Source organism: Bombyx mandarina, chromosome 04 (assembly GCF_030267445.1).
Source record: "Bombyx mandarina strain Sakado chromosome 04, ASM3026744v2".
Classification (NCBI taxonomy): domain Eukaryota; kingdom Metazoa; phylum Arthropoda; class Insecta; order Lepidoptera; family Bombycidae; genus Bombyx; species Bombyx mandarina.
Window position 1 is genome coordinate 5,719,546 of NC_143211.1, and position 27,229 is coordinate 5,746,774.

Consider the following 27,229-nt stretch of genomic DNA (forward strand, 5'->3'; position numbering starts at 1 on the left):
TAAATAAAAATAACGATTTTGTTTTCCCTTTGATGTGTCCCCCGTCGGACGGATTCCTTTTGTTTGTTTTAAGTTTATTTTATACAAAATTTTAGGTCTTTTATTTATCGATTGAGGCACTACGAAGTCTGCCGGGTCAGCTAGTAAAAAATAAAATATAATGAACTCCAAACAAAATTAAAGTGTTTGCCTGTGACCTCGAAATTAAACTTTATTTTAGCTTATAATAAGGTTCGTTGCATTTGAACAGACCAAAAACAGGCATAGGTCTCCTTGTAGTTTTTGCTGAAGTGATTAAAAAAGTAAAAAAAATACTTGAAAAACTGTTTTATTAAACAAAACAGACATGGAGTATTCGTTAAATTACATTAGTATTATAATATTTATTTATTGCAAATGTAACGTTTTACACAGGTAACTTTCGGTGATTGTAGAAATTAAAATAAACCTTCCACGGTACATACAAAAAATCAGTCACTCATTTATTTAAGAGGCAGTTTTATCAGTTCTACTGTCACGATTGACGGGATTCACTTTACAAGTGATCTTGTACGACTCGATCATTTTGACGGAGTCACGAACCAAAATCGTGGACCGTATCGTGAAGGTGTGAGAGAAACAGACCGACGCGTCGCACAAAGACGTATGGAAACTGAGGTACAAGCGATAATGCGTCTTATCGGTTCTCTGCTTTAGTTTCATATCGACTCGGCCGGGGAGCTTCGAGCCTTTGTTGGAGCAGCCGACGAAATCGAAGTCGTCGAGCGTCACGTCCTTATTGTTGCTGTCTCGGACGCAGATTTGCCAATTCTGCGGCGCCCCAGGTGTGAACTTAACATTCTTTATATCAACGTCCAAGCTAACGTTGAAATAAATGATTAAACTGCCACATTTCCTGTTCACGAAGAGATCGCTCTTGTACAGTATCAAGTTCTCCGGCTCCGTGAACTTGGGCTCGGCGAGGCGCACCTTCAGGTCCTGACAAACGTTCTTAACTAGATTAACGATTCTAACGCTGTGATTGTTCGTGTCGGCCACGTATAGATATTTCCCGTCGGGACTGATCGATATCCCGGAGGGTTCGTTGAACTGCGCCGGCTCCGTGGTTTCGATTTTGGTCGGGTTCAGTGACGTCACCTTCTGCAGGCCGATGTCTACTTTCTTGATTTTGTGATTGTACGTATCGGCCACGTACAGAACTTTGGAGGTCTCGCAATAAGCGACGGCCAGCGGATGCTGAAACTTGGCGTCTACTCCTATCTCGTCGACGTCACCGAACGCAAACAGATTCTGAAAACGATAAACGTGTAAATGTGTTTACTGGGTTTACTGTGTTTACTGGGTTTGAAGGGTAAGGCAGCCGTTGTAACTATACTGTCCTTAGAACTTATATCTCAAGGTGGGTGGCGCATTTACGTTGTAGATGTCTATGGGCTCCAGTAACCACATAACACCAGGTGGGCTGTGAGATCGTCCACCCATCTAAGAAATAATAAAAAATGTGTATGTATATGTATGTGTATATGTATATGTGTATATATTTGTAACTTAATATAAATTTAATTACACCTACCACTATTTACTCTGCACTACCTTTGGTTGACTGGTAGAGAATGCCTTGGGCATTATGTCCGCCAATGTAAATTTTACATGAAGTGTAATAAATAAATAAACAGTCAACACCGATTGTATTCATTATTCTACCTTTAAACACATAATATTCCGTTTAAATCGGATATCAACTTGACCTTAACAAATACTCCACATTGGAAGCATTAAATAGGGTAACCATGATTTCAATTATTACATTTTAAATTGAAAAAAATTCCGTCATAGATACCACTACACGTCCTATTATAGTTTGAAGTTATTTTAATCAATTCGATTCAATCTATATATACAGAAAAACGAATAAATAAAACAATTGGACTATTGTAAAGACCAAAATCCCGTAAAAAAAAACGTATACTCACCAGAGGATTACGGTCCCCGCCGCACAACGTGGACACCTGACCAGTATTTAATGCAAGTCGTCTTATTGAGGAGCTTTCCGAATCCGCTATGAACATTTCCGGATTTGAACCTGTGAACGATTACAATTACATATATACACCAATGATCAATGAAGCTGAAAATCCCAAAAACTACTGCAATTTGTGGTTACACGATACTGTTGATACGATATTCAACTATACACTTCCCTGCGGTCCGTAATTTTTGTTTGGAGACACGTACACACTCGTAAACCCTGTTTATAAACTTTAGTAGATTTCTAAGCACATTAACTTACGACTCTTTCAACTTTTCGAAGTTATTATAAAATCCGTCTACATACTCGTTTTCATGTTTATTATTTTTATATTATTTATTATATTATATTTTATATTAGTTATTTTATATTTTTTACGGTTACTTGAGTTCATTGATATCATGACATCAACACTACCCTCAAAGACTCGAGATCGAATATTCAATTGTATTGCATAACTACAGCCCCACCCTTTTTTTTTTTTTTTTTTTTTTTTTATTTATTGCCTTTGTAGGCAGACGGGCATACGGCCCACCTGATGGTGAGTGGTTACCGTCGCCCATGGACTTCAGCAATGCCAGGGGCAGAGCCAAGCCGCTGCCTACCGCTTAATACTCTCCACAAGCCTCGTTTGAAGAAGGACATGTCATAGCGCTCGGGAAACACCGTGGAGGGGAGCTCATTCCATAGCCGGATGGTACGTGGCAAAAAAGATCTCTGGAAACGCACTGTGGATGATCGCAGTGGCTCCAGGTAGTATGGATGAACTCTACTCCGGTGGCGGGCGGTGCGATGGTAAAAACGAGATGCTGGTATCATCTCGAACAATTCCTCAGAGCACTCCCCATGGAACATACGGTACAAAATACAGAGGGAACCGAAGTCCCTCCGCAGACCCAGAGGCTCCAAACGATCCGAGAGAATGGGATTATCGACAATCCGAGCGGCCCTCCTCTGTATGGAGTCAAATGGAAGAAGCTGGTATTTGGGAGCCCCAGCCCAGAGATGGGAGCAGTACTCCATGCGAGGCCGGACTTGTGCTTTATAAAGCAAAAGTCTTTGTCCAGGCGTGAAGTACCGCTTCGCTCTGTTGAGGACTCCCAGCATTTTGGACGCCAACTTGGCTTTGCCTTCCAAATGACTCCGAAACTGGACATCGCTCGAAATGTCGACCCCAAGTATCCCGATACTCTCGGAAGGTTGCAGGGATACTCCTTGGAATTGCGGCGCCATGACAAAGGGGTCCTTCTTCGCAGTGAACGCGCAAACTTGTGTCTTTATCGGGTTGAATTGAACCAAGTTCAATTCACCCTATTCGGAGACTCGCCCCAGAGAGTTCTCCACTTCAGACACAAGTTTTGATCGTCTCTCTTGCACCACGCTCCGAGAGAGACTCTGATGGCCGATATATCGCGCATCCCCCGTGCTGTCATCCGCATAGCAATGCATGCCATCAATAGACAGCATGTCATTGATATACAGGATGAAAAGCGTGGGGGAGAGCACCGAGCCTTGTGGAACGCCAGCGTTAATGGTCATGGTATCAGAACAGTCACCGTCTACAACGACCGTGATGCTCCACCCATCCAAAAAGCTAGCGATCCACTTGCAGAGACCCTCGGGGATTCCGTAAGATGGTAACTTCGATAGAAGTGCCCTATGCCAGACCCTGTCGAAGGCCTTCGCGATATCAAGGCTCACAGCAAGAGCCTCGCCCTTGCTCTCCAAGGCTTCAGCCCACCTGTGAGTAAGGTATACAAGAAGATCGCCAGCTGAGCGACCGTGACGGAAACCGTACTGTCAGTCACTGATCAGCTGGCGATCCTCCAGATACTTCAGGAGTTGTATATTAATTATTCGCTCCATCACCTTGGAAAGCAAGGAAGTTATCGCGATAGGCCTATAGCTCGATGGGTCCGACCGGTCACCCTTCTTGGGGATAGGGTGGACGTGGGCAGTCTTCCATGAAGACGGAACCCTGTTAGTGCAATAAGAGAGGCGATACAAACGCGTTAGCGCAGGCGTCAGCTCAGGGGCGCACGTTTTCAGAACCACTGCAGGGATGCCGTCTGGCCCGCTCGACTTATGGACGTCCAGGAGTCGGAGTTCCCGCCTGACTGCACACTGTGTAAAGCAGATCTCCGGCAGGGAACTATCACACCGGAGGATGTTCGGTGGTGTGGCACCCCCGTCGTCCACAGTCGAGTTCGAGGCGAAGAGTTTGACCAGAAGGTCAGCCTTCTCTTTCGCACTATGGGCCAGACTGTCATCGGATTTGCGTAGTGGTGGGAGACTAGACCTGCAAAAGTTACCTTCTGCAGCTTTGGCGAGCGACCAAAAAGCACGGCTCCCAGATGGATAGCTCTTCAGTCGCTCGCCAATTCTAGCAACGTGCTCCGATTTCGCCCTGGCAATAACCTTCTTGTAGGACCTGGAAGCGGCGTTATATTTCCGCCTTTCCCCTGAGATGTTAGGATCCCGACGTCTCCTGGCATTATCCCATGCCACGTATGCGGACCGCTTGAGGTGTGCAGCATCCCTGCTGGCATTATTATACCAGGGTCTGCTGCGACCCCCAACGGGCACTTCAGAGGAGGGAATAAACAATTCCATCCCCTGGAGCACCACGTCTTTAAGACGGTCCGCACAGACGTCAGGATCAGCAGAGGAAAAGCAGAACCGCCCCCATGGGTAGGATGCGTAAAATTCACGCAATCCATCCCAATCTGCTGACATATACCGCCAAACTCTTCGATACCCGGTCGTCGTTCGACGATCAGGACGAGAGAGTGGTACGGCAGCACGAATAAGGCAGTGATCAGACGATCCAAGCGGAGCGTCGACCACCACACTGTATCCGGCCGGATCTGTGGTCAGCAGAAGGTCCAACAAAGAAGGCTCGTGCCCCTCGATATCTGGGACACGGGTGGGCTGTGTCACCAGCTGGGAGAAGCCGTAGGCCAAGGCGAAATCGTAGGCAGTCCGACCCGGGAGGTCAGTGGTTCTGGACCCCAACCACTCTTGGTGGTGAGCGTTAAAGTCTCCAAGAACCACCACCTCCGCAGATGGGTACTGCTCAAGCACGCGGTTAGTCCCCTCTTGCACATGCTCAAACAGAGCTGAACCTGCATCACTGCTGTGGGACCTGTACAGGCACGCGTAGATTCGGCTACGGCCCCCGTGATCTACGCGCAGCCACAAGAGGGACAGGTCCCGTTGTTCGAGGCCCCGAAGACGGCGACAACAGACATCAGCCCGGACGAATACGCACACCCCGGCTTTACGCAGGAAGTTGTGCTCCAATACGTAGCCGGGGTATTCAAGGTATGAGGTATCATCCGGAGCAGATATCTGCGTCTCCGTTAAAAAAAGCAGGGCAGGCTGCGCCGTCTCAAGGTGGTGGTGTACGGCGTCAAGGTTGCTATGTAGGCCCCTGACATTGCTGAAATCCACATTAAATGTGGAATGGGGAGCCGCCTGTAAAACCCTTTTCTTTTTTTTCGACTTCATTAATTAAGTTGTTATATTTCCGGAGAGTAGGATAAGGAGAGGTAGGATGTTAGAGGTGAGATCGAGGCAACACCTGAATGAAGCGCGGAACATAGTACGTGCTCGACCACGGGTTGCGTGAGAGACTGACGCAGGGCATGGAAGGGCCCCCAGTCCACTCTGTGTGCGATCGCCGGGATCCACTCCGGTCTCCGACTCCGGCACGACGACCGCACGACAGAATTTTACACCGGTTGGCGGGACAGCTTCCCGGGGCGGAGTTTAGTAGAGACACCCGGGTTCAGGTCCCCTATTGACCGGCGGGCGGCAGCGGGTACCGTTTCACTGGGTCTCCCTATACCCCCGTCAAACAATCACGCCCCGTGAGTTCGCACGCACGTCTGCTCCGCAAGTTCCAGGCGTCACCAAGACTCACCCACAACAAGGAAGGGGAAAGGGAAGGGATAGAACTGGCTCTCCAACCCACACGCCGGAACACAGCTAGGCTATTTGGCGGCGGACTCTAGTTGGAGGGTGGTCGCCAGCCAGTCGGACTAAGTCCTACCACCGGTTATGTTTTCGGCTCCCGTTTAGCACCACCCAGGGGTCACTTGTAGGGAATCGCGGGTTAAACCTACGGAAGCGGGAAGCACCAACCCTTCAAACCCTTCAGTAGGCAGCGGCTTGGCTCTGCTGGCATTGCTGAAGTCCATAGGCGACGGTGACCACTCACCATCAGGTGTGACGTATGCTCGTCTGCGTACAAGGGCGATAAAAAAATAACCGGAAAGCGCGACTTCGCGGTAGAAATATGTATATCAGATGATGGGTACCTACTCGTGCTCATAATTACCCTTTTTTATTTATTGCTTAGACGGGTGGACGAGCTCACAACCCACCTGGTGTTAAGTAGTTATTGGAGCAGGAGTTATTGGAGTAGTTATTTAGACATCTACAACGTAAATACCGCCACCCAACTTGAGATATGAGTTCTAAGGTCTCTGTATAGTTACAACGGCTGCCCCAGCCTTCAAATCGAAACGTATTACTGCTTCACGGCAGAAATAGGCAGGGCGGTGGTACCTACCCGTGCGGACTCACAGGAGGTCCTGCCACCAGTATATTATTAGAAGTAAAGTATTAGTTACAACGGCTACCCCGCACTTCAAGCCGAAACGAATTACTGTTTCACCTCGGAAAATAGGCGGAGTGGTGGTTACCTACCCGTGCGGACTCACAAGACGTCCTACCACCAGTACCATTAATGTATTGTACTTCAAAAACGCTTTATTAAACAGGAAAATACACCATTTCGGGGTTTAAGAACTGACGTTGTATAGTAAATTATTAGTTTACATTTCATTCATTATACGCAACACGCCCGGGTTGGGCATACGGGCAGGGCATATGGTTAGAGGTAAAGATAAATGGAGCAAAATTGTGACACGATGGTATCCTAGAGAAAGCAAAAGGAAAAAAGGTAGACCGCAAAAAAGATGGGATGACGACATAAGACAAGTGGCAGGCGTCACATGGAACAGAGTGGCTCAAGAAAGACATGAGTGGAAAAGGTTGGAGGAGGCCTTTGTCGATTGGCAAACAGATCTCCAGAAAATAAGAAAAAATCAAATAATAGGCTAGATTAAGGTTTAAATAAAATTTAAGTTTTCTATATAATATTATATTTAGTCATATAATTGTTATATGGATCTGAATAAAAGGCTATATATTATTATTATTATACGCCAACACGCAATACAATCACGATAATTACGCAGCTTTTAAACTATTACGTTTGTCCGTGAGTTTGCTACACGCTTACGAATTAATTCTCTACTACTGAGACTCTTGACAGGGTCAAATTCGTTTCTCATACGAGCGTTCGATGTCAAGTCGTCGATACGATTTTTTTCCAAGTTTGAGAAACATCGTATTGCGCGCTTAGGAAGGAAAAAGGTAAGGTATTAAGCGTGGACAGTGATCAGATGCTACAACTAGTGATGGGGAATGTAGGTGTTCCTACTATATTTATTCATATAATTTATTAATTTACAATACACACCTACTCAATTAATAATATTTATTTACGTATTCTATAATACAGTTTTCTTTGTTGCGATCTTTCGCTCGTACCTATGATTCATATTGTTTTTGGACTTACTACCGCTTTATCTGTGCCTACTGTTCTCCGTACTTTCTCCTTCTTCAAACGAGGCTTGTGTGTACCTAACGGTAGGCAACGGTTTGGCTCTGTCCTTGGCATTGCTGAAGTCCATGGGCGACGGTAGCCACTCACCATCAGATGGGCTGTATGCTAGTTTGCCTACACGATCAATAAAAAAATATATTGTGTAAATAGGAAATAAACTCTCCATCCTATTATGGACTCCTTATTGTGTCGCCCGGCACTGGTGACCCTACAAGCGACCTCTAAAGAGAAATAAACTGGGTGGCCAGTACAGCGGTACGTACCGTTCCTGATGGTGAGTCCCCCGGGCTGCGCGAAGGCCGCCGTGTTGGGGTAGGCGCTGTTCCGCGCCGCCTCCGCGCCTGACCCCGCTATGCACGCGCACGTACCTGGACACGACGGGGGGAAATTTAAAAACAATTACGGGGGGGGGGGGGGGGGTTGGTTCGTACCTAAGCCAATGGTCTTAAGAGACCCACCTCAAGCACCAGGTTGAGGTGGGTCAAGGCTATCAGCATAGGTAGGAACACAAAAAATGAGAGACCATTTCAGCGTTGCCTTAACCAGTAGGTGAGCTCACGGGGCTCAAATCTGACGACGTTGCTAACACTAGCCCTAGCAAGAGCAATCCTTTGCAGAATCTAGCACCGGATCTGAAACACTCACCCACCGAGAAGATCCGGCGAGAAACTCAGTGGGCTCAGGGCGCTGCTGACATTACTGATAATTCCAAATGCGTTCGGGTCTAAAGGATGAGACAGCCTTTATAAAACACTAGCGACCCGCCCTCGCTTCGCTTCGGAAACATTAAAACACACACGTAACAAAAAAAAAAAATTAAAAAAAAAAAAAAAAAAAGTAGCCTATGTTCATCAGGGACAATGTCGGCTTCTAATGGAAAAAGAATTTTTCAAATCGGTCCAGTAGTTTCGGAGCCTATTCGAAACAAACAAACAAACAAATCTTTCCTCTTTATAATATTAAGTATAGACAAACAAGACGTCGACCTCATGTGTAGGAAGGAAGTATTTGTATGAAGGCAAATATACCAGTACAAAGATTCAAATTCTTGAGCCACAAGATATTTGATAGATACCTGAATCTCGATTTATCTCGATTTCAAGATAAGCGCTTGGATATATACAAGTTCCGAACAACAACATTGGAACCGCCGATCGACGGTCTACCGATAAATTACATTTTATTTATTTTTATTTATTTATTTATGTACACACAAAAAAAAAGACATAGTACATAGTAATAGGACAATTATGTACAAAGGCAATGCTTATTTCTTTAAGAAATCTCTTCCAGCAGACCTGCGAGAGGATTATGAGAATAATAATTAAAAGTGATGAGTGTGTTGTGTGTGGCTGTTCTACAGCCAAAATAATAAATACAACACGAGAATTATAGTAATGCACATACACAGCAAATATTGTTAAATTTGAATACAAAATGTTATAAGTAACACAGTATATATACAGTTATAAGTAACACAGTATATATATATATATACAGTCGCTTGATGGAAGATCTTTCCTTTCGTCGTATGCCTCCACAGATTATAGTTGAATGAATTTTAATTATCTGCCAACAGCTATGAGAAAATTCCTTAAAAATCACGCATATATATAGGTCTCACCTTCAGTATATGTTTTGTATTTCCACCATATGGTAGTGTCCAGGAACAGCGCCCAGATCTGATGGGAGCCGGCGCAAGCTATCACGAGTACGCGTCGCTTTTCATCCTTCTTCTCTTTATCTAAAATAAAAATATACAGAGTTTTAAAACTTTTTATTTTTAATGGAGGGACTGTTAGTGGCTCGGAGGCCTTTCTAACTTCAACAAACCTGGTAAGAGTTTAAAAAAGAAAACGCTTTAAGAGCTTTATCCTAATCACGATAATTTGGGTTCTTAATATGTGTTAAATTTTCACGTTATAATAGTAGGACGACTTCAAGTTTTTCAAATACTTTTTCCATGTTTGCTATTATTGGAACGAAGTTCCTTACGGCAGGCTTGGAGGGGATAGGGATTTTGCTGCGCGACCGAACTGAAAAAAATGTGATAATAAAACCGTAAGAAAAAATCCGTGGAAAAAAGTGCGTGGAATAAAACCGTTAAATGAGACGTGCGCAGGCGCGACAGTCGCATACACAAGCGAGTAGTGTATAATACCTTTCTCTTTCTCCCTCTTTCTTTTCGTTCTCTCATCCATTCTCTTTCTATTATTATTTCTATTTTTCTATTTCTATGTAATTTTATGTTGTCAAACAAAAATAAAGAGACATATTTTGTTATTTTAGTTGATAATTTGAATTACGATGTTTTTTTATTTTAAGTAATTTATTATTTCCTAAAATACTGAATTTCCTAAATACTTTCTTGTACTTAAATAAAAACTAATCAGCAAAATTTAAGAGAAAAATCAAGAAAACCTACATAAAATTGAGCACGATTTTTTTGCAATTTGTGTCGATGCTACATTAGCCGAAGGAACTTCGTTCCTACCTGGTGTCCCACGACACCACATATTTTTTTTTGTTGAAACGGTGGTCCATTCGCTCGGACTCACTGGCTCATGTCGAAGCACAGGAATTCGCAAATACAACGTTTTCTTTTAAATTGTAAAAATATCTCTAGCTCGCGACTATCGGGCTATTGACTTGCCATACAATTCAGAAATATTATTGTTAATTGTTGAAGACCTCCTACTCTAGTCCACTGCGGCTGAAAATCATCTAAGACCATCAATTATTTAGTCAACTATCCCTAATAGATAGCTTCGCAGCAATCATTCGTAAACGAACCGCTTACCTGATTGGCCGAGTGCGGGTCAGTCACAAAAGCTACCTGCGGCTATTCGCCTCGTGGTTGGATCTGGACTGCCCAAATAATGCAACCCTGGACAGGTGTGTATATTGAGCACTTTGAATCCAAACCAGCCTTTAGGTTATGGTAGTTTTGACATTCATTTTTACTTTTTATTATTATTTTTATTTTTTATTCCGAAATTGATTCGATGGAATTGATTGATGAATTCCGAAATTGTAGTAGTAAAATCTGAGGTAAATTAAATAAATAAAATAAACTAAACTAAATCGGATAATCAACGCGCATACTGCATGAACAAAAACTCACTATGTTCATTTTTAAAATGAGCAGATTTATTTGAGCAATTCTTCAGTACATAACAATCAGTATTTTTAGTTAAAACTGATTTTAAGAGCACATCTTACCGGTAGCCTCTGGTTTGTTGCTTTTGTCGTTTCTGTCGGCGTCTGCGGGTTGTCCCGGGGGTCGGGGCGGCGGGAGGAGAGGTCGCACCGACATGTCGAGGTCCGGGGTGCTGTACAGGACCACGTCCCACGGCGACGATAGCGGTTGCATTCCGAGACATTTACCTCCTAAATAGTTCATCAATATACGTTTTAGTAGTACTCTAAGCGAGAGAGAGAGAGAGAGAAATAAACAATATATGTAGTTAAAATTAAAATACCATAACCTAAAATATTTTTTATTTTAGCCTTTATGTCTCAACGTGGATGAGATTTATATTCTGACATTTATGGGCATCGATATATTACCACTAGATAACGCATCACATACAAAAACCAAACACAAATATGGCATCGACTAACTGATCTGACTATACCATCAAGTGGAGAAAAACGATGTATAATATAATAATTGTAACCTAAACTATGCCTTTCCCCAAGCAATAAAGTGCAGTTTAGATTATTTTAACATTCACTTACGACCTTACGCCATGAATGACAGAAAAAGATAGTTTTTTACAATAACTTTTATTCCAAATTTAACCTTATCTCATTAAAGATAAAGAAAAAATTTACACGCATAGCATTTTACTTACGCCCTTTTAAACTTACGATATTAAGACTACTGCTCCGAACAAAGTATTACGGAGTCGCACTTTATACTTTTTTTGTAAGAATATTTTGAGTAATTTATTTTTTATTGTTTTTTTAATTCATATTCATTCAATTTTTTCAATTTAATTCCTTATGATTAACAACAAATATTGTATAACTATAGATAATTATACCTGAGTTAGCTATATTGTACCTTGCACATCGGTGGGGAAAATGGATAAGAGCTTTTTAAATCACAACAACATAATCCCCATCAAATTGTTTTATTTATTAAATACATGTCAGATTCGGTAAAATGATCTGCACAAACCACACTGGAGCAATTAGGTTTGAAATAATTGTCGCTTCTTTTTTCTTTTATTACTCTGTTATTAAATCTGTAAAAATGTAAAAACAAATTCCAGTTTACAGATTTCACTTCGCCGTCCGTTGTACAGACGTCTGTTGCATTCGTATCTGATCTAGCGATACACGGAGTGTTCGAATCCCAGACGGGTACCAATTTTTCTAATGAAATACGTACTTAACAAATGTTCACAATTGACTTCCACGGTGAACGAATAACATCGTGTAATAAAAATCAAACCCGCAAAATAATTTGCGTAATTACTGGTTGTAGGACCTCTTGTGAGTCCGCACGAGTAGGTACCACCACCCCATCTATTTCTGCCGTGAAGCTGTAATGCGTTTCGGTTTGAAGGGTGGGGCAGCCGTTGTAGCTATACTTGAGACCTTAGAAGTTATATCTTAAGGTGGGTGGCGCAAATGCGCAAATGGCAGCGTAAATACGCTGTAGATGTCTATGGGCTCCAGTATAACCACTTAACTCCAGGTGGGCTGTGAGCTCGTCCACCCATCTAAGCAATAAAAAATAATAAAAAAATATAAAATTATGTGACTCCAACATTCAGAACAAGTGTAGATTGTTCTGAAATAGCCCTATTTCATCCTTGTCTTGCATGTAACCGTTATTATGTGTGCGAAAGAAATAACTGCGAAGCAAAATAATAGGATTTAATTTCTTGAAGTACTAATTTGGTAAGAATAACTGATTTATTTCAAATATTTATCACTATCTGTTAATAAAAATTATAAAACTTACCAAAAATACTAAATTTCATATTGTTTTCTCTTTATAAGCGTGTTTTTTACATCTTTTTACAGCGCATTTTAGGATCGTTCCACTCGACGGTCGGTGTGACACTGACGGCAAAACAGTGCTTAATATGAATCTAAGCACTGTTTTGTTTGGTTACTTTTGACGCCTTTACGCGGGATCTAGTGGTAATATATCGATGTTTATGGGCACTAACAAGCTCTTCAAAATCGCGATGAGACATATGTACATGCATAATTGAAAACCAGGGCTTCTAAGTACGAGTACGGAAAAATACCAGAGTCAAAAACCAGGTTTTAAAAATACTTGAATTTATTTGTTGGTATCAATGATTTTTGAGAATTAATATTTTATGAATGCATATTTACGCAATTATGCTCCTAATTTTGTTTCAGTTATGTTCGCTTATTTGATTGACGAGTTCCCGACTCGATCGGATGGCATGTGCATTAAATTTTCGTTTCATGCATTCGGATTTCATCGGAAATACTCGGGCTCGGCAACCCACTCCTTGCGCGTCAAATGCGTCAACGCGCTGAGTCCCGTACGCGGCGCCGCGGTGTTCAAATTTGAAAATACTTGCATAGGAATTCAACCCGTATCCCATGACAAATAAGGAGCAAAATCATATAAATAAAAAAAATACTTTGAAGTTCAAGGTATTTATTATTCACAAATCCGATTGTGTTTTTTATTCCTAATAAGATATGAATCATTTTCCTATGCAGTATTTTCATGTGCAGTATTTTCGTGTAAATCAAATGTTATCATAGGGCTTTAAATGTAAAAATACATCAAAATTGTATTGCCTGTTTTTATACTGGCAAAGTTACCCCGTTCTCAATATAATATTGGCCCACAATTTTTTTGTCAATTTTGTGAGATTTTCACTCTATGCTCATGAAGAATCATTTAAATTTCAATTGTAAACGTTTAAAACCCACGGAAAATCCATAGTTTTTATTAATATCCAGGAAAACTGAGACAATACGTACAAAATTGTTTGCATGGCGGGACAAAGTTACCCAGATGGTAAATATTGTTTGTCTTTATTAATATTTTTCTATAGTGTAGTCTTGGCGAAATTTGAGATTATAGAAGCATAAGTCTTTGAAAATAGAATCATAATAGTGTACAAACTTACAACTTCAATTAATTATAGTCGAATTTCGACTACTGCGGGACCACTAGTACGTGTAAATACCCTGAGTAGATAATAAACACCCTGACAGAGAGCAAACGAACCTGTTCATCGAACCAACGACCCTCAGCTCAACAGTCAGGAACACTAAGTACTGCACCAGCAAGTCAGTCAAGTCAAGGTAATTAGTAGTAAGAGTAAGTAGGTGAATTGTATTATTGTATAAAGCTATTGTATTCGAAGTCTATACAAAAAATGTTTTAGTATTCAATGAAATATCGTCTTGTCGCATTAAAACTGTATAATCTCAAAACTTACTAATTTTACAGGAGTGTTTTAAAGCTTTATAGCATGTGATATTTTTAATATTAATAATCATCTTTGCAACATTTATTTTGTATTTTGTACCAGTTACATTATCTGTCTTTTAAAGTAAGATAAAATTATGTATTAATTTGGTTAATAGTAGTCAAAACATAGGTAAACTAAAAAAAAAATTAAAACGTAACTACACTCTTTTTAACAGTATTTATTAGAAAAATACTGGTGATACCAAATGATTCCGCATATTAACTCAATTTCGAATATTTTTGGAAATTGTACAATTTTAATGCGAAAAGACGATAATATGTGAAAAACATGTTATTTTGCCCGATTCATATTCAGTGAATTGGACTGACCTAGGTCTCCATGCGCGCTCTGCTGTCCCGTCCCGGCCAGCAGCTCTACGGTACCGTCGTCAAGGTGTATGGCTCGCAGCGCGTGGTTGTTGGTGTCACAGACTGCTAGCACTGTACTTGACAGCCAGCACAGACCCTGGGGCGTATTGAATTGGGCTTCAGCAAACTCTGTATGAACAAGAATTCAGGTCAGAGATTCCTACCCTTATAACAGAATGTATGCTATATACCAAAGGAAAGGATACAGCTGTAATCGCAAGCTAATCAATATAGAGATCTACCTACTTATTGAACTTATTTAAACTAATACACTGCACTCTGTCAGCTTCACATCAAATACATACTTCCATCTTTGAATCCGGGTTTTGGTCCTCCAATGATACGTAAGACGATTCCAGAACAGTCCGTCAACAGAACACGGTGGTGGCCCGTATCAGCAATAGCTAGGAATGGTTCTTCTGATCTACCTTTGTAGAATGTATTCAGCGCCAGCTATGAGGAATGAAAGATCATTTTCATGTGACATGTCAATGTTTAGCTACACTAATATTTTTCTAAGGATTTTATTATTATTTTCTTATTGATTTATTGATTATTTTTATACTAAGCAATAGTCATCATCATCATCATCTTAGGCCTTACAGCCCAGGGTGGGCCTTAGCCTGGTCCAGTATGTCTCTCCAGACTGCTCTGTTCAGGGCTTTCTCCTTCCAGTTCTTGACGTCGATATTTTTGAGGTCGCGCTCCACGCCATCCAACCATCGGAGTTTGGGTCTCTTTTTATACTAAGCAATAGTACTAAGTAGTAAATCAATACTTATAATTGTTTAACAGATATTTTGATATGAATGTTTGTTTTCCTTTTTACCAATAATTATAGCTTACTAGCTGTACCTGTCCACTTCGCTGGGCATTTAAAATTAACATTATTATTTCTTACCCCCACAAAGATTCTCATCATGATCATGGTGTAGGGAGTCCAACACTCCCCGGGATCTGAACGGGACCTGCAGCACGCAATGATTGCGTGCTGCGGGTCTCGCCTGCGAGGGAGATGCTGGACTTCCACCGGGCGCGTCCGTAGGTGGCGGATCACGGGATCCTCTGGGCGACATTCCCAGAGGTATCGTCCGATCTTTTTCGTTGCAAGGATTCTTAGGTTTAGGTCCTAGGTTTAGGATTAGGTTTAGATGTAGGTTAAGGTCCTAGGTTTAGGATTAGGTTAAGGTTTAGGTTTAGGATTAGGATATTTTAGCTAGGCTTTGCAACGAAAGAGATCGGATGACGCGGACCAAATCAGCACTAGGAGGAACGGAAGGTCGGCGCCCTCCACACTCTTCACTAAGTGAAGAGTGCTCCTTCTGGAGAGTGCAGCTTCCGATGGCACCGGTTTGCCGGCATGCCGTGAGCGGTGGCACCCTGTGCCCCGTTGTCGTGGAAGTGAGCCGGCGTTGCATTTTTGTGACTGCTGGCCGCTGGTTGCCATGTCCCCGGCTTCGGCTACAGGGGAGCGCCCCTCAGATATGGGGGGTACCGGTTCGCCGGCGTGGCTCCGTGGTTGCTCGTTTCGAGCGTCGGGCGGTGGTCTACCGAGTTGCCCTGGGCATTCGGTGGGCGACCGGCCAACCCGTAATCCCCACTGAGTGGGGGGCGGTGACCGCTGCCGCAAGGCACGGGGTCGCGAGGACGTAAACCTCTATAAAAAATACCCCAATCCCAAGCTCCGATGCCTGGCGAAGGGATGAATGGCTGGAGGGAGTCCAGTCCCGAGGGCATCGCTCGATCCCAGGGGACCAAACCCCTGGTTAAATAACAAAGGAAAAAATGAAAATGGTCAATTGGAAACAGATATTACCCCAGGAGGGTACCTCTCGCTCAGCGGGAGGAGAATCCCTCCGTGCCTCTGAGCAATCGGAGGCACGCTGCCCCTCGTATTCTGGGGGGGGCAACAATTGCTAAGAGGATGGCGGCGGCAGCACGAGCCGCGTAAGGGAGAGGGTCCCACTCGTGCATCCCGAGCGCTGTGACAGTGCGCTCTCACTGCGCTCGACCCAAAGCTCCGCAAGGGGCTGCGTGTCGAGCGGTCGAGAGTCGCCACTTTTTGTTCACGACAGCGCCGGACTTTTCGTCAGTCGGAACCAGGCTGACCCGAGAGCTCGAAGGAAGCGGAAGTCGGTCAAACGACCGGCGGCTCCCGCTCCCTCCGAGTCCTCGGAGGTGGAACCCGCACCTGCCAAGTTCCTGGCAGTCGAGGAAGGGCTGGTGAATGCTGCGGCGTTACCCCCCATAGGATGCGGACCTACACGAAATTTGACGGTGACCTACGGCGAACCGGTTGTCACCACCCCGGTGCGGACCAGTGCCTCCCGCCGTAGAGATGCAGCTCATGTGAGGGAAGGTGAGGTTGAGCGACTATCCCGCTCCCTCGTCAAAGAAATGGAGGCTACGGATCCACGGGGGACATTCGTAGTCTCGAAGGAGATTGTCTCCGCGGTGGCGACCAAATCGGGCTCGTTGAAGGGCACATATGTGCAAGCCCTGAACCGCGTGGCCACCGCCGTGGAGACACGACTGGACGATCTCCTAAAGCGAACAAGCACGGACGAAGTGATTAGCCTGCGGTTGCAAATGGAGCAACTGCAGGCACTGTACACTTCCGTGCAGGTAGAAAACGCGGAGCTTCGTGCGGAGAGTGCTCGGGTGCGGGAGGAGATGGCCAGGATGCGTGTGGTCCTTGACGATGTCGTGGGAGGTCAAGGCAGCTCGGCCTCTCCGCCACCCGTGCCCTCACCGCAGGAAGCAACGGATAAAGACCGCGAGATAGAGGAATTAAAGAGGTGTCTCGCGATAATGGAGGCCCGCACGTCTACGGTGGAACGCGCAAGGCCTCCACTGGCGCACGAGCGGCCTGTGCCCACATATGCGACAGCGACCGCGGTTGTACCAGCGCCCACGGGGGCTGCAGCCAAGGTGCGTATGGCACCCGCCACACGAACGGTGCGCAGCTCTCGTGCACCGGCCAAGCCCGCTGGACGACGAACGCCCGCCCAGCCCACGAGGCCCCAAGCCGCTGCTTCTGCCCCGCCCCAGGCCGCTGCTTCTGCCCCGCCCCAGGCCGCTGCTTCTGCCCCGCCCCAGCCTGCCAAGTTGGGGCCTGGCAGAAGCCGCAAAAAGCGAGAGAGGGGCGTGAATGCCGCTGAGACGGCGCAGATCCCCCAGCCCCGCCCATTACCTCCTGCTCCGTCCAACATGGATGAGGCCTGGAACACGGTGGTGAGGCGGGGGCGAAGGAAGGCTGCAGCGCCAAGCACCCGAACCACCCCTGCGGTCGCCTCCCCTCAAGCAATGGGTCGAGCGACGACTGGAGGAGGGAGAAAAGGGCGCAAGGTGAAGAAACCGCGCGCCCCACGGTCGGCAGCGGTCGTATTAGAACTGCTGCCGGCTGGCAAGGAAAAGGGCCTCACCTATGGGGAGGTGATGGCTCGGGCGCGCGGTAGCGTCGACGTTGACGCCATAGGTGTGGAAGGGGGACTCCGAGTCCGGCAGACGGCCAGCGGGGCTCGGCTGTTGGTATGTCCTAGTGCTGACTCCGGCGCGGCCGCAGACAGACTGGCAGCCCGGCTTCGCGAAATTCTGCCGGACCCGGAAGTGGTGCGCATAGATAGGCCTGTCAAGATGGCGGAAGTCAAAGTGACGGGCCTGGATGAATGTGCCACTAAGGAGGAAGTGGCCGCCGCTATTGCGTCGCAGGGCAACTGCGCCCTCGCGCAAGTGAAAGTGGGGGAGCCTCGGAGTTGTTACTCTGGATCTTTCACTGTGTGGGCGCGTTGCCCTGTGCAGGTGGCCACTCTTTTGGCCACGCCTCCACAAGATCGGCCCGCCGACTCGCCGGGGAGGCTGCGCGTGGGCTGGGTGATAGCCCACGTGCAGTTGCAGGAGGCACGTCCATGGCGATGCCTTCGGTGCTTTGGCACCGGTCACGGCCTCGCCAAGTGCCCATCGGCTGTGGATCGCAGCGGACTTTGCTTCCGTTGCGGTCAGGCTGGGCACAAGGCAGCCTCTTGCAGCGCCGCCACGCCACACTGCGTGTTGTGTGACGCGGCGAAGCGGCGGGCCGATCATCGAGCCGGAGGCCCGGCCTGCTTCTCCGCCCCCTCTTCCACAAAGAGGCGGCGTGGCGGAAAAAAAAAAAGAGAAGAAAAAGGCAGAGAAAGAGCCGGCTGCACGTGAAGCAGCCGGCCCGTCAGTTCCCGCCGCGGCCGTTGAGCCGCAAGGCGGGACGGAAGACGAGGGAGCGATGGATGTGACACCTCAATAATGGGTCACGTCCATCGCTTCCTCCAAGCGAATGTGAACCACTCCGCCAGGGCGCAGGATCTCCTCGTCCACACCATGGCGGAGTGGTTCATCGACATCGCGATCGTCGCGGAGCCATACTTTGTACCTCCCGACCGGGAGGATTCCTGGGCCGGAGATGTCGATGGCTCTGTGGCGATCGTGATGCGACAGTCGGCGGCGTTACCCCCCCTTGGAATGATGGCCAAGGGACCCGGGTACGTCGTAGTTAGGGTCGACGAAACCGTCGTGATCGGGGTGTACTTCTCTCCGAACAGGAGTCTCGCCGAGTTCGAGCAGTTTCTGGGTGGGCTCGAGGTGTTGATCCATCGCTTCGAGTCTCGCCCGTTGATACTGGCGGGGGACCTCAACGCCAAATGTACGGCGTGGGGTTCCCCTCGCACGGACTCACGCGGCGAGTTCCTGTCGGAGTGGGCCTTCGCGACCGGCCTCTGTCTTTTGAACAGAGGTTCGGTCGCGACCTGCGTGCGGTGGAATGGGGAATCACACGTGGACGTCTCGTTTGCGTCCCCATCCGCCGCGCGCCGTGTCCTTGGCTGGCGTGTCCTCGAGGGGGCGGAGACGCTCTCAGACCATCGGTTTGTCCGATTCGAGCTCTCTGCTTCCAGCTCGTTGAACGCGCCGGCTGAAGACGCCCGCGGCGAGGAGGAGCTCCCGCGTAACGCTCCCCGATCATTCCCACGATGGGCACTGAAGCGCCTGAACAAGGTGCTCGCGGTGGAGGCGGCCACAGTGGCCGCGTGGGCGCCGATGCCCGCGCGTCTAGTGGACGTGGAGTCGGAGGCCGACTGGTTCCGGGGTACAATGCGTCGCGTCTGCGATGCTTCGATGCCCCGGATCAGCGGTCGCGCTCCGCGTGGTGGTGCGTATTGGTGGACGCCCGAGATCGCGCTCCTCCGAGAGGAGTGCGTGCGGGCGCGCCGCCGAAGCGCCCGCCACCGCCGTCGCCGCGTTCGCGATGCGGACTTCGCGGAGGTAGCGGCCCGCTTGCATGCCGACTGCCGTCAGAAGCAGGAGGCACTGCGGCGGGTCATCGGCGAGGCCAAGTCTCAGAGCATGAAGACGCTCCTAGAGACGCTCGACCAGGATCCCTGGGGGCGCCCGTACCAAACGGTCCGCAAGAAATTGCGGCCGTGGGCGCTCCCGGTAACAGAGCGTCTCCAGCCTCAGCAGCTGCGGGAGATTGTCTCCGGGCTGTTCCCGCGGATGGAGAGGGACTTCGAGCCCCCCTCCATGGGCGCGCCGCCACGGGGTGATGTGAGCGGTGATGCCCCTGCTGAGGTGGTCCCTCCGAGCATCTCGGAGGAGGAGATTCGTGCGGCCGTGTCGAGGATGCGGAGGAAGGACGCGGCCCCCGGCCCTGACGGTGTTCATGGTCGGGTCTGGGATTTGGCCTTCGGTGCCCTTGGGGACCGGCTCGTGCGGCTCTTTGAAGCCTGCCTCGAGTCGGGACGGTTTCCGAAACAGTGGAAGACGGGCAGACTTGTTTTGCTGAGGAAGGAGGGACGCCCTGCAGACTCACCTGCGGGGTACCGTCCAATCGTGTTGCTGGACGAGGCGGGAAAACTGCTCGAGCGAGTGGTGGCCGCCCGCATCGTCCAGCACTTGGCGGGGGTGGGTCCCGATCTGTCAACGGAACAGTTCGGATTCAGGGAGGGCCGCTCGACCATCGACGCGGTGATGCGCGTGCGCGCCCTCTCTGATGAGGCTGTCGGCCGGGGCGGGGTTGCACTGGCGGTGTCCCTGGACATCGCCAATGCGTTCAACACCCTGCCCTGGTCGGTGATCGCAGGGGCGCTGGAGTATCACGGTGTCCCTGCGTATCTCCGTCGGCTGATCGGGTCCTACCTCGAGGACAGGTCGGTCATGTGCACCGGGCACGGTGGGGCGGTGCTCCGCTTCCCCGTCGAGCGCGGTGTCCCACAGGGGTCGGTCCTTGGCCCGCTCTTGTGGAACATCGGCTACGACTGGGTCTTGCGGGGTGCCCTTAACGCTCCTCTCCCGGGTCTGAGCGTAGTTTGTTACGCGGACGACACCTTGGTCGTGGCCCGGGGTAGGGACTTGCGCGAGTCTGCCCGTCTTTCCTGCGCGGGGGTGGCCTTCGTCGTCGGCAGGATCCGAAGGCTGGGTCTGGAGGTGGCGTTCGATAAATCCCAGGCCCTGTTGTTCCACGGGGCCCGGAGAGCGCCGCCTCAGGGGGCCCACCTCGTGATCGGAGGCGTTCGCGTCGAGATCGAGGCGACCGGGTTGCGGTACCTCGGCCTCGTACTGGACGGTCGTTGGAGCTTCCGTGCTCACTTCGAAAGATTGGGTCCCCGACTGATGGCAGCCGCCGGCTCGCTGAGTCGGCTGTTGCCGAACGTCGGGGGTCCCGACATGGTGGTGCGCCGCCTCTACACGGGGGTGGTGCGGTCAATGGCACTGTACGGGGCTCCCGTATGGTGCCACGCCCTGACCCGTGACAACGTCGCAGCGTTGCGACGTCCGCAGCGCGCGATTGCGGTCAGGGCGGTTCGTGGGTACCGCACCGTCTCGTTCGAGGCGGCGTGCGTGCTCGCCGGGACGCCTCCCTGGGACCTGGAAGCGGAGGCGCTCGCTGCGGATTACGCGTGGCGATGTGATCTCCGCTCCAGGGGGGAGCCGCGTCCCGGCGCGGCGGAAGCTTCAATCTCGGCGTGCCGTGCTCGAGGCGTGGTCTCGCCGCCTGGCGGACCCCGCCTACGGGCGACGGACCGTCGAGGCGATCCGCCCGGTCCTCTCGGACTGGGTGAATCGCGACCGAGGACGTCTCACCTTCCGAGCGACGCAGGTGCTCACGGGACACGGCTGTTTCGGTCGCTACCTGCACCTCGTCGCCCGGAGGGAGCCGACGCCGAAGTGCCACCATTGCAGTGGCTGCAACGAGGACACGGCGGAGCACACGCTCGCGTGCTGTCCCGCTTTCGCGGAGCAGCGCCGCGTCCTCGTTGCAAAAATAGGACAGGACTTGTCGCTTCCGACCGTCGTGGCTGCGATGCTCCGCAGCGATGAGTCCTGGCAGGCGATGCTCGACTTTTGCGAGTCCACCATCTCGCAGAAGGAGGCGGCGGAACGGGAGAGGGAGAACTCTTCCTCCCTCTCGGCGCCGTGCCGCCGCCGTCGAGCCGGGGGTCGGACGAGGGCGTTTGTCCAGCTCCGGCCCCTATGAGAAGGCAGTCTCCTCCCGGTGATGGTCACGGGGCGACCTAAGGGGGTTGAGACTGCGCCGCACGCTACCGTCACTCTAGCGCACTGGCACCAGGAGGACGGGACGACGCGTCGGTGGCTGCGGACTGCGATGCGGCCCGCATTTTTGTCGTCGCTGTCGTCGCCGAACATACTGTGGAAGAGCAACCCGGTCGGCGGTGTATCGCGTTCCGACCCGGCAGGCTGGTTCTGGCCCAGCGGGGTATCCCGGAACACCAGCGGCATCGCCCGGGCGGCCTGAAGGGCCGCCGTACCGCGGAGACTGACGTCGTTGGTCGTCGACTATCCCCTCGACGACCCGTCGGTCGGGCGTCCTCGGGGTGGCGCCGCGTGTCTGGTTGTAGTGTTGACCGCGGGAACCCCCCTACTCTGACCGGGTTTTGACCCCGGACGGAGATCGGACGCCGGGTGTAAGAGTGCAGGGGAGTCGTTTAGTGGGTGGGCCCTAAATTCCTTGGGCCCGCGGTCTGCTCTCAACACCTGCAGATCGTAGAGTCTCACATACCCCGCGCGCCCCCCGAGGCGCGGGGACCTCGTAGGAGGTTCGGCCCTCGGCCCGAAAAAAAAAAAAAAAAAGGGAGTCCAACACTCATATAAATATTAGCCTATCCATTAAGTACATGTATTTTCTACATGAATAACAAGTTTCAAGTCAAAAGGATGCATGGTTCAGTAGTTAGAACATCCATAAAAACCACTGCAGATTTATATATTAGTATAGATTTACCTTACTGGGAAATGAGAGAACATCATCTTCTTTAGATTTGGTTTGATTTGAAATTGCAATGGGCAATGCAGCATTTGAAATCCGTGATGAAAAATGTTTTAATGTTGCATCAACAAACATCACCAGCTCATCTTTATGACCTTCTCCAGTAAAGACAAATAATGGTTTGCAACCGAGACCTGGAAATTTATGTACTTACAACCGTCTACTTTATTATTAGTTTTCACATTAAAAAGTAGTGATTTAGTTTTTTAATTAGTTTCCTCGAAGCTTAATAGTTCTTATGTGAATTTATTCTCTAAATATAATTAGTTTGAAAATATGCACTAGAAAGTATATGGTGGCTGTGTCGCTAACATTAGTGATGTTCATGAGCCTCAGTAGCCTCTACCATCAGGCATTATATACAATTTTTTGCCTATATTTAATAGGCAAAAATAAGGCTAAAACTATGTATCGTAATTCAGAATAATAATATTATATTAAGAGTGAAAATGTGTCATATGAAAAATTATGTTAAACCATCTGATTTATTATTACTATATATTAATATTTACCAAGTATAAGTATAGTGGGCCAGCACTTAATACCAAGAGCTTCCCAAACAGAACTCTCGGCATCGTTCACAACGGGATGCTGAATGTTGTACCTTTGAACAGCAGCTGCAACCTTACTGTAGTCTTTTTCATTTAGGAATTTAGCTGAATGTACACCAATCTATAAAATAATAGCAAATACTATACTGCCATTGATGCAGTACACAAATACATCTACGTCTACCTTAACAATACATGCCACTAGGATGAAGACCAGAGTAGTTATGAGAGAAAGATACTTAAAATTAGATGAGCGAAACATACATAAAATAGCGCGTTTTTTTTCCTTACTGCTTAGATGAGTGGACGAGCTCACAGCCCACCTGGTGTAAGTGGTTACTGGAGCCCATAGATATCTACAACGTAAATGCGTCACCGACCTTGAGATATAAGTTTTAAGGTCTCAGTATAGTTACAACGGCTGCCCTACCCTTAAAACCGAAACGCGGGGGCGAAATAGGCAGGGTGGTGGTACCTACCCGTGCAGACTCACAAAAGGTTCTGCCATCAGTAATTACGCAAATTATAATTTTGTAGATTTGATTTTTATTACACGATGTTATTCCTTCACTGTGGAAGTCAATCATGAACATTTATTAAGTATTTCATTAGAAAAATTGGTACCCGCCTGCAGAATTCGAACACCATTGCATCAATCATTAAGAAATGCACTAAACATCTTATCCTTTAGGTCACAACAACTTCGAATCGTTTATAGTGCTGATTGGGCCAATGAGCTCTATCAGATGGATATGCATGGTCCCCCACATTTATATGGTATCAAAAAAGTGACATTGAATAGAAAAGCTCAAATTGAACACAAGTTGAATGGTCTTCATTCTTCATTAAGTCAGCTTGACAAAATTCATATTACGGTCTAAGGCCTCCAGTATCTACTTGATACCAGTAAGAAGCTTCAAACTTGCTGCAAGTGTAATCAAGTAACAAGGGCTATAAAAAAACTTTTTTTATGGAAAATATTTTGGTAAAATAATTACTTACTACAACAAGTCCATTTTCAACCGTATACAGTTTTTCTAAATGTGCCAGGTCGGGTAAAACATGATAACAGTTTATACAACAATAAGTCCAGAAGTCCAACACTACCACCTTATTGAGGCAATGCTGGGACAGAGTTATTGGTTCTGAAACATTGATCCACTCTAAACCTGAAACATTTGTGATATTTTGACATCCAAAAAGTAGAAATTCAGTTTTGTAAGCAAATGAATTTTTTTTGATAAACATCATATTGTTTAAACAATTCCAGTCTTAAAAACGTTTTGTACTATTTTCAATAGTTTGAAAATTTAAATGTTCTATTATTGTTAGATAGAACTGGGTTGCTCTATGGCTAAACCAATATCATACATTTTTATGTTTTAAGTCTGTTTGTACTGGAAAAGTTAATGTACTTCCGCTAAGAAAAACTTCATTCACTGGGATGTGTAATGTATTTTAATGATTACGATTATAATGAATTAATCTTGACTACCTGATTATTTTTTTGGATTATATTGTTTATATTGTTAGTAGTTTATAACATATAGTCGTTTATATTGTTTAAATATTGCAGTAACAATTTCAGTTCTTACTCTTTTTGAAGTCTTCGACTGGTGCCACGCACGGCCATACTTTCTTGATATGGTTATTTATTAGAGTGTCACGTTCAGCTTCGTTGTTTGCACTACTTAGAGCTTCAGTGAGATCCATACATGATTGAGCTACAAAGTCTAAGGGGCTGTGCTCCATTGTATTGTTTGAAGATACAAATAAATATCTATCTTAAAAGTTGTAAATACTACTTAAACTAGAAACTTTCATTGAAAAGCCTTTATTTTTTTAATGAAAAATTTGTAAGCGTCTTTACGTATTTTCCATTTAAATTAATGTAATACATTATCATTCAAGCACCTTTCTATTCAAAAATTTTTTTAAATGGATTTTATGACCTGGTAAGTAAGACTTTTAGGTCATGTCTTATTTTAATTTAAATTCATTATTTTTATGAAAAATGATCATATGCAGAGAAATGAAGATGATTAATTTGAGACATTAATTGACTGGGATGAAATTAAATGAAATGAAATGAGATGATATGGGATGAAATATAATGAAAGATTTTTTCAGTGGACTTTTTGGAGGATCCCGATAAGTTACGTCCAGCGGTTTTATTTAATTTTTCCACATTTGTGCATTTTCACAGGTATTAAACAGTCAATAAGCTACCGTTATTATACATTTAAACCTGAAGAAACACTAAATAGACAAAATAAAACAAATCACACAACTTCACTCTTCGCGTTCCCGCCAAAAAGTTTTAATTAAGCTTTCAAAATAGAGATTGTCCATAGATTACGTACATGTGGACCTGTTGCTGCACCTGCTGTGAACCACTGTGAACATGAAAACACATTAAAAGTGTCACTTTTTAAACTTGTCCCTTAACCAAGATGGTACTCCTTAGTTCTATACTCCATGCTTAATATGCAGTGAAAGTAGAGCTTTTTAGTTTCAATTTTATAGCTTGGAGCATAGGTTTTCGCGAAACCATTGGAGTGGTGACCACCACCTTATGAGTGGTGATTTTGCCAGAAAGATATCGATCTGTAAAGCTAGTCGAATTGAAGTCTAAATAATTAATTCATGAGCAAATCGAGGGCAAAAAGATCTACCTATAAACCCCTCTACATATTCTATGAATGTCTATTTTTAATGCGTAGATTATAGTACTTATAGATATCATAATATAAATACCACCACCCACTTTGGAGATGATCGAAGGTTCAATTATAATTTATAGCGCCTAAATGGAACAGGCACGTTCCATTTTTTCTTCTGTCACATACTTTTCGAACCAGAAAGTACAACTGCTTCTTATCAATTAAATATTATATTACGTGTCTCCATCTATAAATAGCAGTTGGCGATTGAAGTACGCTGGTATATTATACTGAGAGTTTTTTTTTTTTTTATGATTGATAGTTTACTGGTGGCCCGAAGGCCTTTCCAGTTTCACCAGGACAGGTGGGCGAGCAAAGGCTCAGCCAAGAGGGGCGGGATTAGCTAACAACTGCTCGAGCGCCTCCGAAGGAGACCTAACAACTCAAGAGCAATTGCTTCGCGAATGAATTTACTACCGGATCGGAATCGCGACCCGCTGAGAAGATCCGGCGAGAAACTCAGCGAGCTGATTCATGGGTTAGGTTGCACGGCGAACTCTTTGTCGAGTTCGACGAGTACGGTTACCGAGGTCCCTAAGCCTGCTCCTAGTGTTAGAGCTGAAGGCGTCTAATGCAAAGGTTATTGGATCTGATGGATCCGTAAGAACGTGTCTAGGGCGTCGACGGTGACTGGCTCTTGCGTGATCAGGATTCGGGGAGTAGTCAGCGGCGGCAACGATAAGGCGATTATCATGACGCATAGCCTTATCGAAGTACCGTTCCGACGCTGACTTCATGTGTTTCTGGATAGATTCGAGGCCCAGGTCGTCGTGTAGGTCAACGTTCCTCAGGAACCAATATACTGAGATTGAAATTTATTGAGAGGAGAACATTGGAGCTTACGAAACCCACGAGAAGAAATGCATGGTGCTATTCTGGGCCGAAATCACGCAGCCAAAACACATTAAATGTATCTTTAATTAATTAATTAATTAATTTTTTTTGGGTAATTGCATTTTTATTAAAAAGAAAACTTGAATCTCGATTCACAATTCGGGAAAATGAAACAAAGCCGCTGGACGTAACTTCTCGGGATCCTCCAACAAGTCCAATGAAAAAAC

At 46.6% G+C, this 27,229-nt stretch overlaps 1 protein-coding gene across 1 annotated transcript; it reads right to left on the bottom strand.

Annotated features, from left to right (window-relative positions):
- Positions 1 to 312: 312 nt before the first annotated feature.
- LOC114245935 (NHL repeat-containing protein 2) lies at positions 313 to 25,386 on the bottom strand. Its single transcript, XM_089740220.1, has 11 exons — positions 25,041 to 25,386; positions 24,448 to 24,614; positions 23,407 to 23,566; positions 22,850 to 23,028; positions 14,886 to 15,033; positions 14,542 to 14,709; positions 10,950 to 11,117; positions 9,352 to 9,471; positions 7,991 to 8,095; positions 1,974 to 2,083; positions 313 to 1,290 (listed from the first exon to the last, which is right to left on the bottom strand). The coding sequence occupies exons 1-11, from the start codon at positions 25,195 to 25,197 to the stop codon at positions 487 to 489; spliced, it is 2,286 nt and encodes a 761-aa protein (XP_089596346.1). The 5' UTR covers positions 25,198 to 25,386; the 3' UTR covers positions 313 to 486.
- Positions 25,387 to 27,229: the final 1,843 nt, after the last annotated feature.

Bases quoted from the DNA above. Each gene is read 5' to 3' on its own strand.
- LOC114245935 (XM_089740220.1), bottom strand. From the start codon at position 25,197: ATGGAGCACAGCCCCTTAGACTTTGTAGCTCAATCATGTATGGATCTC. The intron at 23,567-24,447 runs GTAAGTAATTAT...ATTATTTTATAG, and splicing joins TTGAAAATGGACTTGTTGTA to ATTGGTGTACATTCAGCTAA. The intron at 8,096-9,351 runs GTGAGACCTATA...CGTCGTGTCCAG, and splicing joins ATACAAAACATATACTGAAG to GTACGTGCGCGTGCATAGCG.